General features: G+C 32.0%; 2 protein-coding genes across 10 annotated transcripts in view; one reads left to right on the top strand and one right to left on the bottom strand.

Moving 5' to 3' along the window:
- The window catches only part of LOC108454396 (peroxygenase-like), a 91079-nt gene that overhangs the window by 26476 nt on the left and 51237 nt on the right, over positions 1–13366 (bottom strand). The window lies entirely within an intron of this gene.
- LOC108455848 (multiple organellar RNA editing factor 2, chloroplastic) lies at positions 8996–13246 on the top strand. Its single transcript, XM_017754408.2, is given in 5 exon segments — positions 8996–9031; positions 10998–11380; positions 11634–11731; positions 11828–11893; positions 12876–13246. Coding segments are annotated over 5 exon segments (726 nt in total). The 3' UTR covers positions 13019–13246.

Raw genomic sequence — 13366 nt, 5'->3', positions numbered from 1 at the left:
CATGTTTGTTGTCTCAACTTATGCTAAATGGCTTAATTGCCATTTTAGCCCTTTTACTTTCTTTTAATTTATAATTAGACTTTCACTCTTTATTCAATTTAATCCTTTTGCTAATTACTCTAAATTAAGCTAAATTTACTTAATTAAAACCTAATTAGACACACCACTAGGCTCATAAATATTTTTAATAATTATTTTCGAACTTATTTCACTAAGACGGAGGCCCGATAACACACTTTTTTTGATGCATACGGATTTTGGGTCGTTACACGTTGCTACTGGGAGAGTTGCTCGTCATTTGATAACACACTAAGACGAACTCTATTTTTGGTACATTTTAGGTCATCTGATACCTATTTCAAGCTACCAATGTCGCTGATCTATTTGGAGCATAATTTTACCCTTATTTCTACACAAAACCAACCAAAGTACCATCCAAAACAATCATTTAACCATTTCTATGTTCAATCAATCAAATATGTCCCACATATTTGGCACCACACCTACCAATTTAGCCTATTCATACTTCATCTATACCACCATGCTTTTGTTCATGCTAAACCATCATTTGACAAATATTTTTACATTCAAAATGGTCATTCAAAATTCCAAACATGTTATCAACCAAACACATATACATATAGGCAATAATTTTATCAAAGATCAACCATTAACCATGATTCAATCCAAACTATCATTTCCAATTAAACTCATATTTTAAACACCTATGCACATGCTACATAATCTAGATTTAAAGAAACAAATGTCTATCGAATGATGATAGGATAGTATAAACATTGTGGTGATCTAATCGACACATTCCGTAAAACTAATGATCTACAAGGGAAAAGGAGACAACATCTAAGCATTTAAAATGCTTAGTAAGTCCATATGAAATTTACTTAACTTACCCTGACATGACAACAATTTAGTAATTGAAATCATTGATAAAAACATAGTAATCCTTTGGTATCCTACACTTCATGTGCATTCAACTAATATCTTAAATAAGTTAGTTCAATCACATATCATAAGCTTATAACACATTCATACAATGATATAACATTCTATCATAAAACATGTACCACTAAATCAAATCCCACTTGTAACATATATATATTCATTCCGAGCATTACATTTCCATTTAGTACCTTTTTCATTTCTGTCGTTTGCCTAGAGAACTAAAGTAAATTGAACTCGGATACACGAGAATGATTTACTTCCACAAACTGTAGAGTTGGTTTTCTTATACAAGCTTTATTCAATGTTGCTCCTCAAGTTGTTGAGAATCAGCAGCATGTGTTGGATCTCAGCCATAGATAAATAATTATTTTATTTTCTCACACGAGCTATGATATTTGAATTTTCTCACACAAGTTGTGATATTTGGGTTGCTCACTTAAGTTGTAGGTCAAGTTTACCTTTACAACTTTATTCAATACTACTCACTCGAGTTGCCAAGAATCCGCAACACATGTTGGATTTTAGCCATCGATACAAAATTCCCTAAATAACACCTAGATTATTTTATAAACCCTAATGGCATGTCATTCATATCCTAATTGTTTACTAAGTTCACACGAGCACCATTACCATTTCTATATCATTTCAAACCCTAAAATCGTAACCATGTAATGCCATCATATTCATAACATCCATCCATATACATTTCAATTCCATTCAATGCATCATATCTATTTGTGGTAATAATATCATTCGTTCTTTATGATTTAGTCCTTTAGATGTCAGTTTCATCAAAATTACATAACAGTTTAAACTAATAAGTAAACAATATAATATAGACATATCATGAATTAAATAAGTAAGTCTTATATGTACTTACCTAGCAAAAACAACAACTAATAAGGTGTCAGAGACTAATCTGTAATTTTACATTTTCCTTGATTATTCTCCGATTTATTCAATTCTCGACCTATAATAATTTGTTTCAATTTATCAATTCTAGACCTCTTATAATAGCCTATTATAAGCATGTATAAATTTAATTTCATTTTTTAGATGTCCCTTAAATTTTTTCATTTTATTCAATTTAGTCCCTAAAATCGAAATAGCTATAACTTTCAATTTTGAGTCTTAATTTCAAAAAAAAATTCAATTACATCCTTCTATAGACCTCTAATAACTATATTCACAAAAATTTCACACCTAATTCAAAATTACATCATTTTAGTCCCTGAGTTCAAAACTAACATTTTTTACTTTATAAACTAGTTCTTTTTCAAATCTAAGCTTGAATTTTAACAATTCAGTACCAAAAACTTCAAGATTCAACAATGGAAGCTTTTGTAAACTTTAACAGGTTTACAAATTTATTCCTGAGTTAGCTAAATCAAGTTCCCAAGACCTCAATAACATACAAGTTATAAGAAACGGACTTGAAAACTTACCAAAAATGAAGGACCTAATGTTGAAAGCATAAAACCCTTATTAAGTTGAACATGAAATAGCCATTTTTTTTCTTTTTATTTTCACTTATATACTTATTATTTAATTAAGCCTAATTAAAAAATGTTAATGACAATTAACTAATTTGGTGGATGAAAGTTGTCATCCACCACCATTTTCTGAATTAAAAAAAGCTTCAATGCTCAATTGATTCTTTAATTAATTAAAATTCCATAGTGATAAACTTTTACTACTTTTACGATTTGGTCTTTCTACCTTAATTAATCACTAATTTGACAAAAAATACCTATCCAAATTTTAGTTCACCTAAATAGTAACTCCGTAAATATTTACGGAGCTCAGTTTAAGGAAATAAGGTCCTGTTACCTCATTTTCCAACACCACTAACTTTTGGGTCGCTACACTTGTACCTTAACTAACTATTCAATTAACAAATTTGTCAACCCAAAATTCAATATAATATTATAATTAACTCGTATATATTAATTAATAATATCTACAGACTCAAGCATCAAAGAACAGGGTTCCAAAACCTCTATTTTTGGCACCACTAAAAATTAGGCTGTTACACGGAACCGTCGAGAGGGAAAGGAAAATTGAAAATCGACGATGAATAGCTCAAAAATTCGGTTTGTATTTTTATGATTTGGAAACCATTTATTTTCTGCATGTTCATGTCATTTTTCATTATATGGAGTTTAATGTGAGTTATTGATGATTAATTCAGTTGAATTGATGTAATTAAGATTGATTACCAAGACAATGACTAAATTGAATAGATTAGAAATTTCATGATATGATTAATATTTTATAATTTGTATGAAATTGAGTTGAAGCATGTTGTGTTATATGATAAATTGATGATTTGATGATAAATTGAGAATAAAAGAATATGAATTGATCTAAATGTAATGAATTGAAAATTGATTTCCCTATTAGCTATTCGGACCGAGTCAAATATAGTTGGCATGTCATGACATTATATTATTGATTGAAAATCATTGTTGCTAGGCAACCCGAGATGATAGATTAATCAAATTTAGAAAGCCACAATTGTCGAGCAATTCGGGGTGGTATTATGTACATCTATACCGTAATCATTGTCAAGCACCCCAGAGTGACAGATTCGTGTATCCATTATGAGTCGATGTTAGGTTACTAGGGTTAAAAGCATATGAACTAGCTAAATGGTATATGAGATAAATGGAGATTGAATTATGATATACAAAAACATTTGAAATGGATTAAGACGAGCCCTAGGGTTAATTAGACAATAATGATCTTATAAACTCGAAAATGATTTTTTTTTTTTGCATGTATATGTAAATGAATTGTCTAATAAGAGAGGTATAAGCATGACTGTGTGCAATTGAAAATGTTTGAAATTAATTGGCATGAGATTAGGTTAGAAATTGAATATGTGCATTTTGCATAAGCTTGTTATATTGTCTTGAATCATAAACTTACCACTGAGCATATTAACTTAGCGTATGGTTTGTTTTCTTTGTGCACAAGTAAAGTAGATTTTGAAAGTTTGAGCAGTTGATCCAGCATCCAGTAATCAAGCCTTGACTCAATAAAGTTTTTACATATCCTATTTTGTTTTAAGTTTGGCATGTACCTAATTTGAGTTAATGTTGGTATGCTTCTAAGTTCATATATCCTTTAGAGGTAGGACTTAAAGGTGTAAATTTGGTCAAATAATTACAATATGTTCATAAACCCTATGTATATATGGTCTTTATGGTATGTTATGCTCTAAATGTTAATGGCCATAGTAAATTTAGGTATGAATGAATATGTTTTGAATGAAATTACTCTAGATGGTTAGCTTATATTTGATGATGTATTAGTATAATATTGAATAAGGTATTAGAGTGCATGAATTGTTGCTAGAAAATCGCAGATGTTGGTTGATTATGAATTGTTTAAAATTAGAGATTGATTGGAGAAGTTGCAAGTTAATGTCATTAGAAATTGCAGAAACAGTATGTGACATCTTAACATTGAATGAGTGTCATTGCAATGAGATTAGGCTACTCAAAATTAAGTATGATTAGTCAAAAAGAGCCCTAAAATAGTATGTTGTGTCATGATGAGGAACCTTTATCATCGCGACGTCAACTTGAACTTTTGAAAATCTTATAGTTTAGTTCTGATTCGATCTCGGGTTAACATTAGAGCTTTCACAAGCTTATAGAAGACTCGAAAATGAATACAAATAGTTTTATATACTTTTTTATTAATATTTTAACGTCTAAGGTTGTAAATCAAATGGTAATTTGATCATTGTTTCTTTGACAACGAATGTGGCACCTTATAGCTCGGATCCAACAATCGAGTTGAGTATGGGGTGTTACAAATCCAACATAGTAAGACCACCCACTGTCGAACAAATCTCCCCCTCCCACTATGTGGGGATGTTCATCATATCAGTGATAAAAAAACAAGCTTCAAACTTCCCTCTATGTAAGGCCTTGGTCAACATATCCGCATCATTATCATTAATGTGAAATTTCTCAAGCTCTAACAATTTAGCCTCAAGAACTTCTTGTATATAATGATACCTCACATCAGTATGTTTAGGCCGAACTTGAAAAGTCAAATTCTTACCAAGATGAGTAGCACTTTGGTTGTCACAAAACAAGACATATTTCTCTTGAGTAAAGTTGAGTTCTTGCATAATTTTCTTTGTAACACCCCAAACCTGACCGAGTAGGTTTGACCCGAATTTGGTGAGCTACATTAGCTACCAAAGTGAATTTCTGTTAATTCCCAACCTAACTTCCAACACACCACAAATATGTGACATATAAAGCACTAATTTATAACACAACAATGGAATAATATCATACATGGAATGTAAAACATGCGAGCTTATCAAACAAATAGATGTAGGGTTTACATGTCGTCTAAAAAATTAAACTTAACTGTTCACATGAAAGAAATAAACAAAGTATTTTAGCACATTCAAACATAAATTCAAGTACTTAGAAGTAAGTATTAAGGTTCACACAACACATAGTTCGCAATATAACAACAATTCGCATAACTCCTAACTTCACACTTAAACAAAACATCATGGGTTCGCATGCAAATGGCTTCGCAACAAAATAATTTACTCATGCAAAGGTTCTCACAATTTGATAGGATTCACTAGACAGAAATTTTAATGCCACTAAGGTTCACATGCATGTTGAGGTCGCAAGCAGATAAGTCATTCACACAAGGGTCGCAGAACAATAATACTTCACAATAAAAATGGCTCATATTTAATATTAAGACATACTTTAGCAATATTGAAAAGACACAACATGGTACGAATGCATGGAGAAATAAAGAAACATCAAACTTTATTTATGCAGAGAAGAAATTAATAACATAGGTTTAGTTGTAAGGTTCACAGAATGAAAATAAACTTAAACTTTCAAAGAAATTGTTTCAATAACATAATCAAATTAGGATAAATCTAAACCCACATAAATAAAACCCCATCACCTTTTTCCCAAGTTCGCCAACATCTATTTAGGGGTGAGCCTTGCCACTTCCATCCGCAACCTACTTACCCTACGAAGTAAGAGAGGAGTGGGCAAGTTCATTGCAAACTCAGTGAATAATCAAGAATCAACAGAGTATGATTAAAATATGAATTTTAAAACAGAAAGAATACTTAGTCTAAAAAATTGTATAGCGTGTTGGGTTCACATTGAAGGTACGAGACCTAGTTCGTAGATCCTATTTGCCAGAAAACATAAGTTTGTCAAAGTAGTTTCGCATGTATTTACTGAAAATCATACTTAAAAACTTAGCTTGTTCTTGTTTGAAAATGAAACTTATATAGCATGAAACATACTCACATACTTGTCTTATCATAATGGCTGAGGAACATCAAATATGTTCTCGTAATTGTCTTAACATACTTATCTTATCAGAATTTGTTGGATATGGAGATATCTTTATAACACCTCAGAATGACTCAAAAAGTCCTTAACATGTTCCATAAGTATAGCATAAATCTAAACACTCTCCTGTATGCCAACATGTCCCATTGAATAGTGTATAGCTCGAAATTCCCTTATCTCTCCACATGTCCCAAGACCTTAACTCCAAAAATAATAGAATTTATAGGTGAGTACTTACAATCCTTTGTTATACCAATATATAACCAAAATAAGGGCTCGCGAAAGAGCTCGCAAAGAAACTTATCACATAGAGCTCGCATAAAGAGCTCACAAAACATAGCTTATAAAACTATACTTTTAAAAAATGCTTTAAAATATACGCTCACATAAGAGCACACGTAAATCATATTTTTAAAACATAACTTGAAAACATAATTTGGAAATATATCTTGAAAATAGAATATTAGAACTTTAAAAATAGAGTTTAGTTTCAAAAACCAAATTCTTGGAAAACATAACATTTCACACACCAGTTACGAACCCTGAGCATTCATACTAAAAAAAATGATAGTTAGCACACTTATGGCAATTCTTAACCACTCACTAATAAAGCTGAGAATTTAAATGAGTTTTGCTTTGCCTTTATCCTTTCTGGTAAATGGTCCGACTGGTTTGCAACATACATAAACACATAAATTACTAAAAAAGACAAAACTTACGAAATTCACACATGCAAGCGAACCTAGATTTTTGGACATTCAACCCTAACAGGACAGAGGCTTACCTTAGTTTCTATGAACTTGGTTCAAAACAAAGACTTGACAACAAAATATCGATGAGAGAATTTTCATGGAATAAGGGTTGTACTTATAGGCAGTAAATGACTTAATGATCCTAGGATACCCAACTTAGGAAGCCTTATTCGATTTAGAAGAAGATTACGTGCACGAAAAGTATTCCTTGATACACCATATCTTTATTTCCTAATTTTTAGTCTGACTCGACTTTGACTGGTGAACCCTCAGTTCGCAACTCAATTAGTGAACATAACTTGCAATGAAACTGGCGAACCCTCTTACCGCATCTTTTGGTGTATATTGCTTCACCTGATTTCTGGCAACTCCTTGCTGATACTATCTTAACAAACCCTTTGTTGAATTCCATTTGGCAAATCCCTAATTCGTAACTTAACTGGCGAACCCCAGTTTGTCGAAACAATGACGAACCTTCATTTTTGAGACCAAAACTTCCAGCCCCTATCTCGGCTTGTTACATTCTTGCACAAAAATTTGAAGCATGCATCAAATACAAGTTCGAACTCTTTTTCCCTAAAGCCACAACTGAGGAGCCTCTAGTCAATTTCCACTGGCCCTTTTTGAAAGTGTTATAGAAACCATCATCATCAAGCTTTCTTACAGAAATCAAATTCAAATGAATATCCAGTGCATGCCTAACATTTTTCCATCATTAGTGACCAAGCTAATACCTCCCATGTTGCAACCTGTACCAAGCCATCATTACCCATCTTTAGTACCCTAAAATCACCAAAAGTATAAAATGCGAAGAACTCATTCTGTGACGTGACATGAAGTGAAGCATCAGTGTTGATCTCATGCTAGGTTGCTCAAGTTCTCATCACAAAGGACTAATAGATCATTAGTAGTAGCGGCAATAACACGTTCAGATTTCACATTATGCCTTTCCCTTTTATTTATTACCACCACCTGTATTCTCTCTTTTCCACTTGTAGCAAAACTTCTTGATATGGTCTTTCTTACTACAATGATGACACCCAAGATTCCTATATCTTGATCTAGACTTACTTCAGCTTTTATCTCTACCCTTTTCACCTTTCTCTTTACTTCACTCCCTTCTTTCAATAACTAGAACCTCAGATTATAATGAGGAACTTTAAGAAATTATTCTCACCTCTTCGTTCAATACACTACTTTTAGTAATTTCCAAGGTCATAGTTCCCTTTAGAGCAACATTAATGAGCGAAACTCGAAATGTTTCCCAAGAATCCAGTAAAGTAGCGAGCAACCAAAGCCCCGTAATCTCACCATCAACTTTAATTCCCATAACAAGTGGTTAAGTCAACAAACCTTGAAACTCACTTAAGTGGTCGGCTATAGAAGTCCTTTCCTTATAACTCAACGTCGTCATTCTCTTAAGCATGTATAACTTGTTATTGTCGAACTTCAAAACATACATGTTTTCAAGCTTGTTCCATAATGTGCCTCCTTTTTTAACTTGATCAATGTGGTTATAGACACTCTTCAACAAATTTTCGAATAAAACTACACACCTGCTGAAGCTTAAATTTCCACTCCTCATCCATTTCTGAGTTGGGTTTTTGGATAACAACGACAGGAAGATGCAAAAACTTCACAAATAAAATATCTTTCATTTTGTCCTGCCAAAGTTGATAATTTGTGCCATTCAACATAATTATCTTACTAGTGCTAATTTTCATGATACCAAACACAAGAACCAAGCTCCTGATACTAGTTTGTTAGGACAAACCCAAACCCGACGAAATAACGTGAAAGCACAATTAGTGTCTCAATAAATTTATTTGGTATATGGAAAACCCAATAACATAACATATCAACAATCAATGCAAATCAACCACAACACCATAAGCAAAATAATAAGACTGAGACATGCAATTTTACGTTGAAAATCCCTTTAATGCAAAGGTTAAAAATCAAAAATTCCACTATAATCATAATCTTGCTACAAGATCACAACCAAGCTACCATAAAGAGTATATAACTTAAACAATGCTATTTACAAATAATCTCAAGCAAACTTTAAGAGAAAAGTTGAGAATATCACCAAAAAGAGACTAACTCTGAAAGCTGAAAACTTAAAGCTACAATACCCCAAACAAAAATCGGACCGTACACATCAAAACTCTTCAATTCTACTAGCTATTGTAAAAAAATTAGCTCCAACAGATACCTAATGGACCTTTGATCGAAGAGAACATGAAAGCTAGTCTGTGTATAAAAAAACAATGGTTTTTCTTTCCCACTTTTCTTTTTTCTTTATTTTTTCCTGCACATCAAAAAGAAAACTAACTCTTTTTTTTTTTAGCAACCCCCGCAACACATATGTGTAGGGCACACGAAAAGGGGCTCCCACCTAATGGGACCACGACCCAATAATTCTCTTAATTGTTGTAACCTTTGCTTTTGTAATTCAAGAGGAAATACATTAGGTAAGAATATTGTTGACTTGTGAGTTTTCTTATTTTATTTATTATTTGTTAAAAAAGTACATTGATTAAGTTTTAATAGAGTTTTAATTAATGTTGATTTATGTATTGAGTTTAAATTATATTAGGATAATCCTAAAAAGTTATTTTTAGGCCTTCAATAAATATGTGTTACTTCATTTTTTTAAAAGAATTTCTAATTAATATCACACACTTTCTAATCTGAGATCAATTATCCTTAATAGTATTTTAACATTAATTATTGTTGACTAATTAAATAAAATTAATGTAGAAAATTAAATAAAATTAAGAAATAGTTATAGCAATGTAAGGTTTATTGTTTTTTTCATTTTAAAATTTATGATTTTAAGGAAAAAGTTATATTAGAGTTTAGGGTCTAAAGAGATCTAAGATTTAAGGTTCTAGGGTATAAGATTTCAGGGCGTAAGATTTAGGCTTTGGTCAGTAGAGTGAAGAGAAAATCAGAAAGATGAAAAATTGAGGGGATAGAAAGATATAAATTTTCTTTCCATAGGTGTGCTTGGTAAGAAAAACACATTGCTTGGTTGGGATGAAAAATTAAAGGAAAGAAAATAAAACATTTGAAAATGTATAATTTTGAACTAATAACCACATCTCTCTCATTTTCTTTACTCTCATAATTTCAATTTAGAAAATTTGGTTTTTATGCTTTGGGATAAAAATATCGTCTTTTCTAATTTGTTCTCTTACTTTTATTCCTATCAAGTATACTCAAAATTTATTTACTTTTTTTTTACTTTATCATTCTTTATTTTTATCTCTCTATTTTTTATCCAACCAAGTACACCTTTAAGGTTTTAGAATTTTATTAAAAGATAGATTAATTTTAAAGTTAAAAATAGTAATGAAAATTTATTTGATAATCGACACCTAATTATTAGATACTTAAAAGTGATTTTTTAAAGAATTTTTTATACAATATTGGGGTGGGATTTTTAACACAGGAGATTTAAGTAACAACTTTTTTAAGATACTTTTTTTTATGAAGTCATGTAGATATAGTAACAACTCTTTTTTTAGGACTTAATTAATTTTTATAAAAAAATTCTATACCATTTTAAACAAATAAGTAGAAAAATAAAAGAAAAATTATACCCAACATTATTAAATTATTAATAAGTTTACGCTTTTATTAGTCAACTTCAAATAGTAACAAAATAATCACTAAATTATTTGAAAGTTTTCATTTTGTGGTTGAATTATTTGAAAGTTTCTATTTAAGTCACTAAGCTATTAAGTTTATTTTTTAAAAGTCCGATTAATGAGCTACAAGTGACGATTTGACGATCAATACGGTAGATCAATATCCATCGATAAGTAAAGAAACAAAACTTAGATCCAAGTCAATCTAACAGTCAGTGTCAGAAATCAAAGAAAAAAGTTATTCAAATTTTAGTTCATAGATTCGTGACGTTCAAAGCTGCTTCATCACCTCCAAGTGCCTCTACTCCACCACCTCCATCACCCACCCTCCTCCCGTACCTTCTCTCTTCTTCTCCCGTCGCCCTCTTTTCCCTGTTTCTCACGCCGTCCGATTTCTACCTGTCCACCATACTCGCTTCACCTCCATCCGGTGCGGCGTCAACCGCTCCGGAAACTCGGCTTATTCCCCTCTGAACTCGGGGTCAAACTTCAGTGACCGACCGCCCACTGAAATGGCCCTGCTTTTTCCTGGGTGTGATTACGAGCATTGGCTTATTGTTATGGATAAGCCCGGTGGCGAAGGAGCTACTAAGCAGGAAATGATTGATTGCTATATTAAAACCCTTGCCAAAGTTGTTGGCAGGTAATTTTTTTCAATCTTTTGGTGGATTTTTGGGTGTTTGGATGCTGAGAAAATGTGGGGGAAAGTGGGGGCCTAAGATTGGAAAGTAAATAATCTCCTGGGGTTTTTTTTATTGATTCTTTAGTAGGATTGATTATGTAATATAGTTTCATTTCAGGATTTAAACTTCTTTGACATTGAATGCATTATTTTGTTTTTGTTTTTGTTTTTGAAGATAACCATCTTTGAGTTATTTGTTATTACCCTGTGTTAGTGAGGAAGAAGCTAAGAAGAAAATTTACAACGTTTCCTGTGAGAGGTATTTCGGATTCGGCTGCGAAATTGATGAAGAAACGTCGAATAAGCTAGAAGGTATCGATTTTGGGTGATCCTTGAATCAGTGGATTGATTTTTGATCGAAGTTAATGTTCTATAATAATTAAATTTGTGTTCTTTTCTTGTTAACAGGATTGCCTGGTGTTCTCTTCGTTCTTCCGGATTCATATGTCGATCCCGAATACAAGGACTATGGGGGTAAGCCTTTCAGGGAATAAATAGTTTCACCAAAATTCGAAATAATATTCGCATAAATTACTTGATTAACTGTGGACATGTGCATTGATTTAAGCATTTGACAATGTCCATGTTGATCTTATAGGTATATAAGCATTTTCTCGAGTTTGATGGTTAAGTGTTAGTCCTTCTTTCAGTTCAAGATTGTATGGATAGTTACATAATTTTGGTTAAATGATTGTAGGAATAATGAATAAAGCCGATTTTTCTTGGTACGATCTGACCTATTATCAGAAATCAATCCCAAGACCAATGGATCATTTAGTTTTCTGATAATATTAGATTTCACTAGGTTAGTTCTTAGGAAATCTTGATTTTGACTATTTGTCCTTCAACAAAAGAAGCATAGACCACTTTGGCAGGAAAAATTTTGTTGTCTTGGTCCTAATTCAACCCTAAACAAGTATGAGTTAGTTGAATACTTGTGTTAGAAATTCTCGGATTTGGTTTTCAATTTCCATAAAGGATATAATTGACAACTCGAAGTTGCATATTATCCTTTTCCTTTAATGGCATGCATGTCTCCTTATTTGAAACATAAACAATCTGTTTAAGAGCTCGTAAACCATTTCTCAGTCCATCTTGGTGAAGCTACTAGCCTTTAGCTGGCAATGTGTAGCTTTGAATGCTAATGGACTCACATTGAAGTCCTCTTTGTACTCTTCTTTGCTTGAATTTTCAGCATTGCAGATTTCTTGAATAAGATACATAAAATTTTGCTTTTTCCCTAGTTCTACGGTTTTCATGATAATCTTTGTTAATAGATCAGTTTGTCTTTCTCAGAAAGGCAATAATCGAATAAATGAGACATGGACTTTTTATCTATGGTACTTTTTGAGTTTAATCTTCTGCAGTTGTTATTCTTGTACCGCATCTGGTTCATTTTGCTTCACATTATAAATCCCATAGATCTATGATTTATGTTGGGTTAAAACATTTGCAGTTGAGTTGTTTGTTAATGGCGAGATTGTTCAAAGGTCACCTGAATGACAAAGGAGGGTTGAACCACAACCCCAGAGAGCCCAAGACAGACCAAGGTACAATGATCGTACTCGCTATGTTCGTCACCGAGAAAACATGAGGTAAATAAAAAACAATGAATGTGTAGAAATCTTGAAAACATTAAGCTTTCTGATGTGTTCTTGGACATATTGAAGCTCATTATTACTATGAGCATTATGTTTGGTGTTTTCAAGCTGTTCTTGGACACAATTGATTTATGATTTTGAGGTGTTCATGGCTTAACCCAGATTCGAATTGGATTTATGTATTAGAATTAGTGTATGATCTAAAAGTATTTGTAGCGACGTGAAATTTTTGCTTGGCCGCTAATTGAGGCGATTTATTGAAAATTTAAAAATCGACTTTCGATTTTATTAAAAAAGGGAGTCGCCATCGATCATTTTTCTTAGGTGTGATCAGACACCTAATAAA

The sequence above is a fragment of the Gossypium arboreum genome, chromosome 9 (assembly GCF_025698485.1).
Source record: "Gossypium arboreum isolate Shixiya-1 chromosome 9, ASM2569848v2, whole genome shotgun sequence".
Lineage (NCBI taxonomy): Eukaryota > Viridiplantae > Streptophyta > Magnoliopsida > Malvales > Malvaceae > Gossypium > Gossypium arboreum.
The sequence above is the reverse complement of the archived record's forward strand: the minus strand, read 5'-3'. Positions and strand labels throughout refer to the sequence as shown.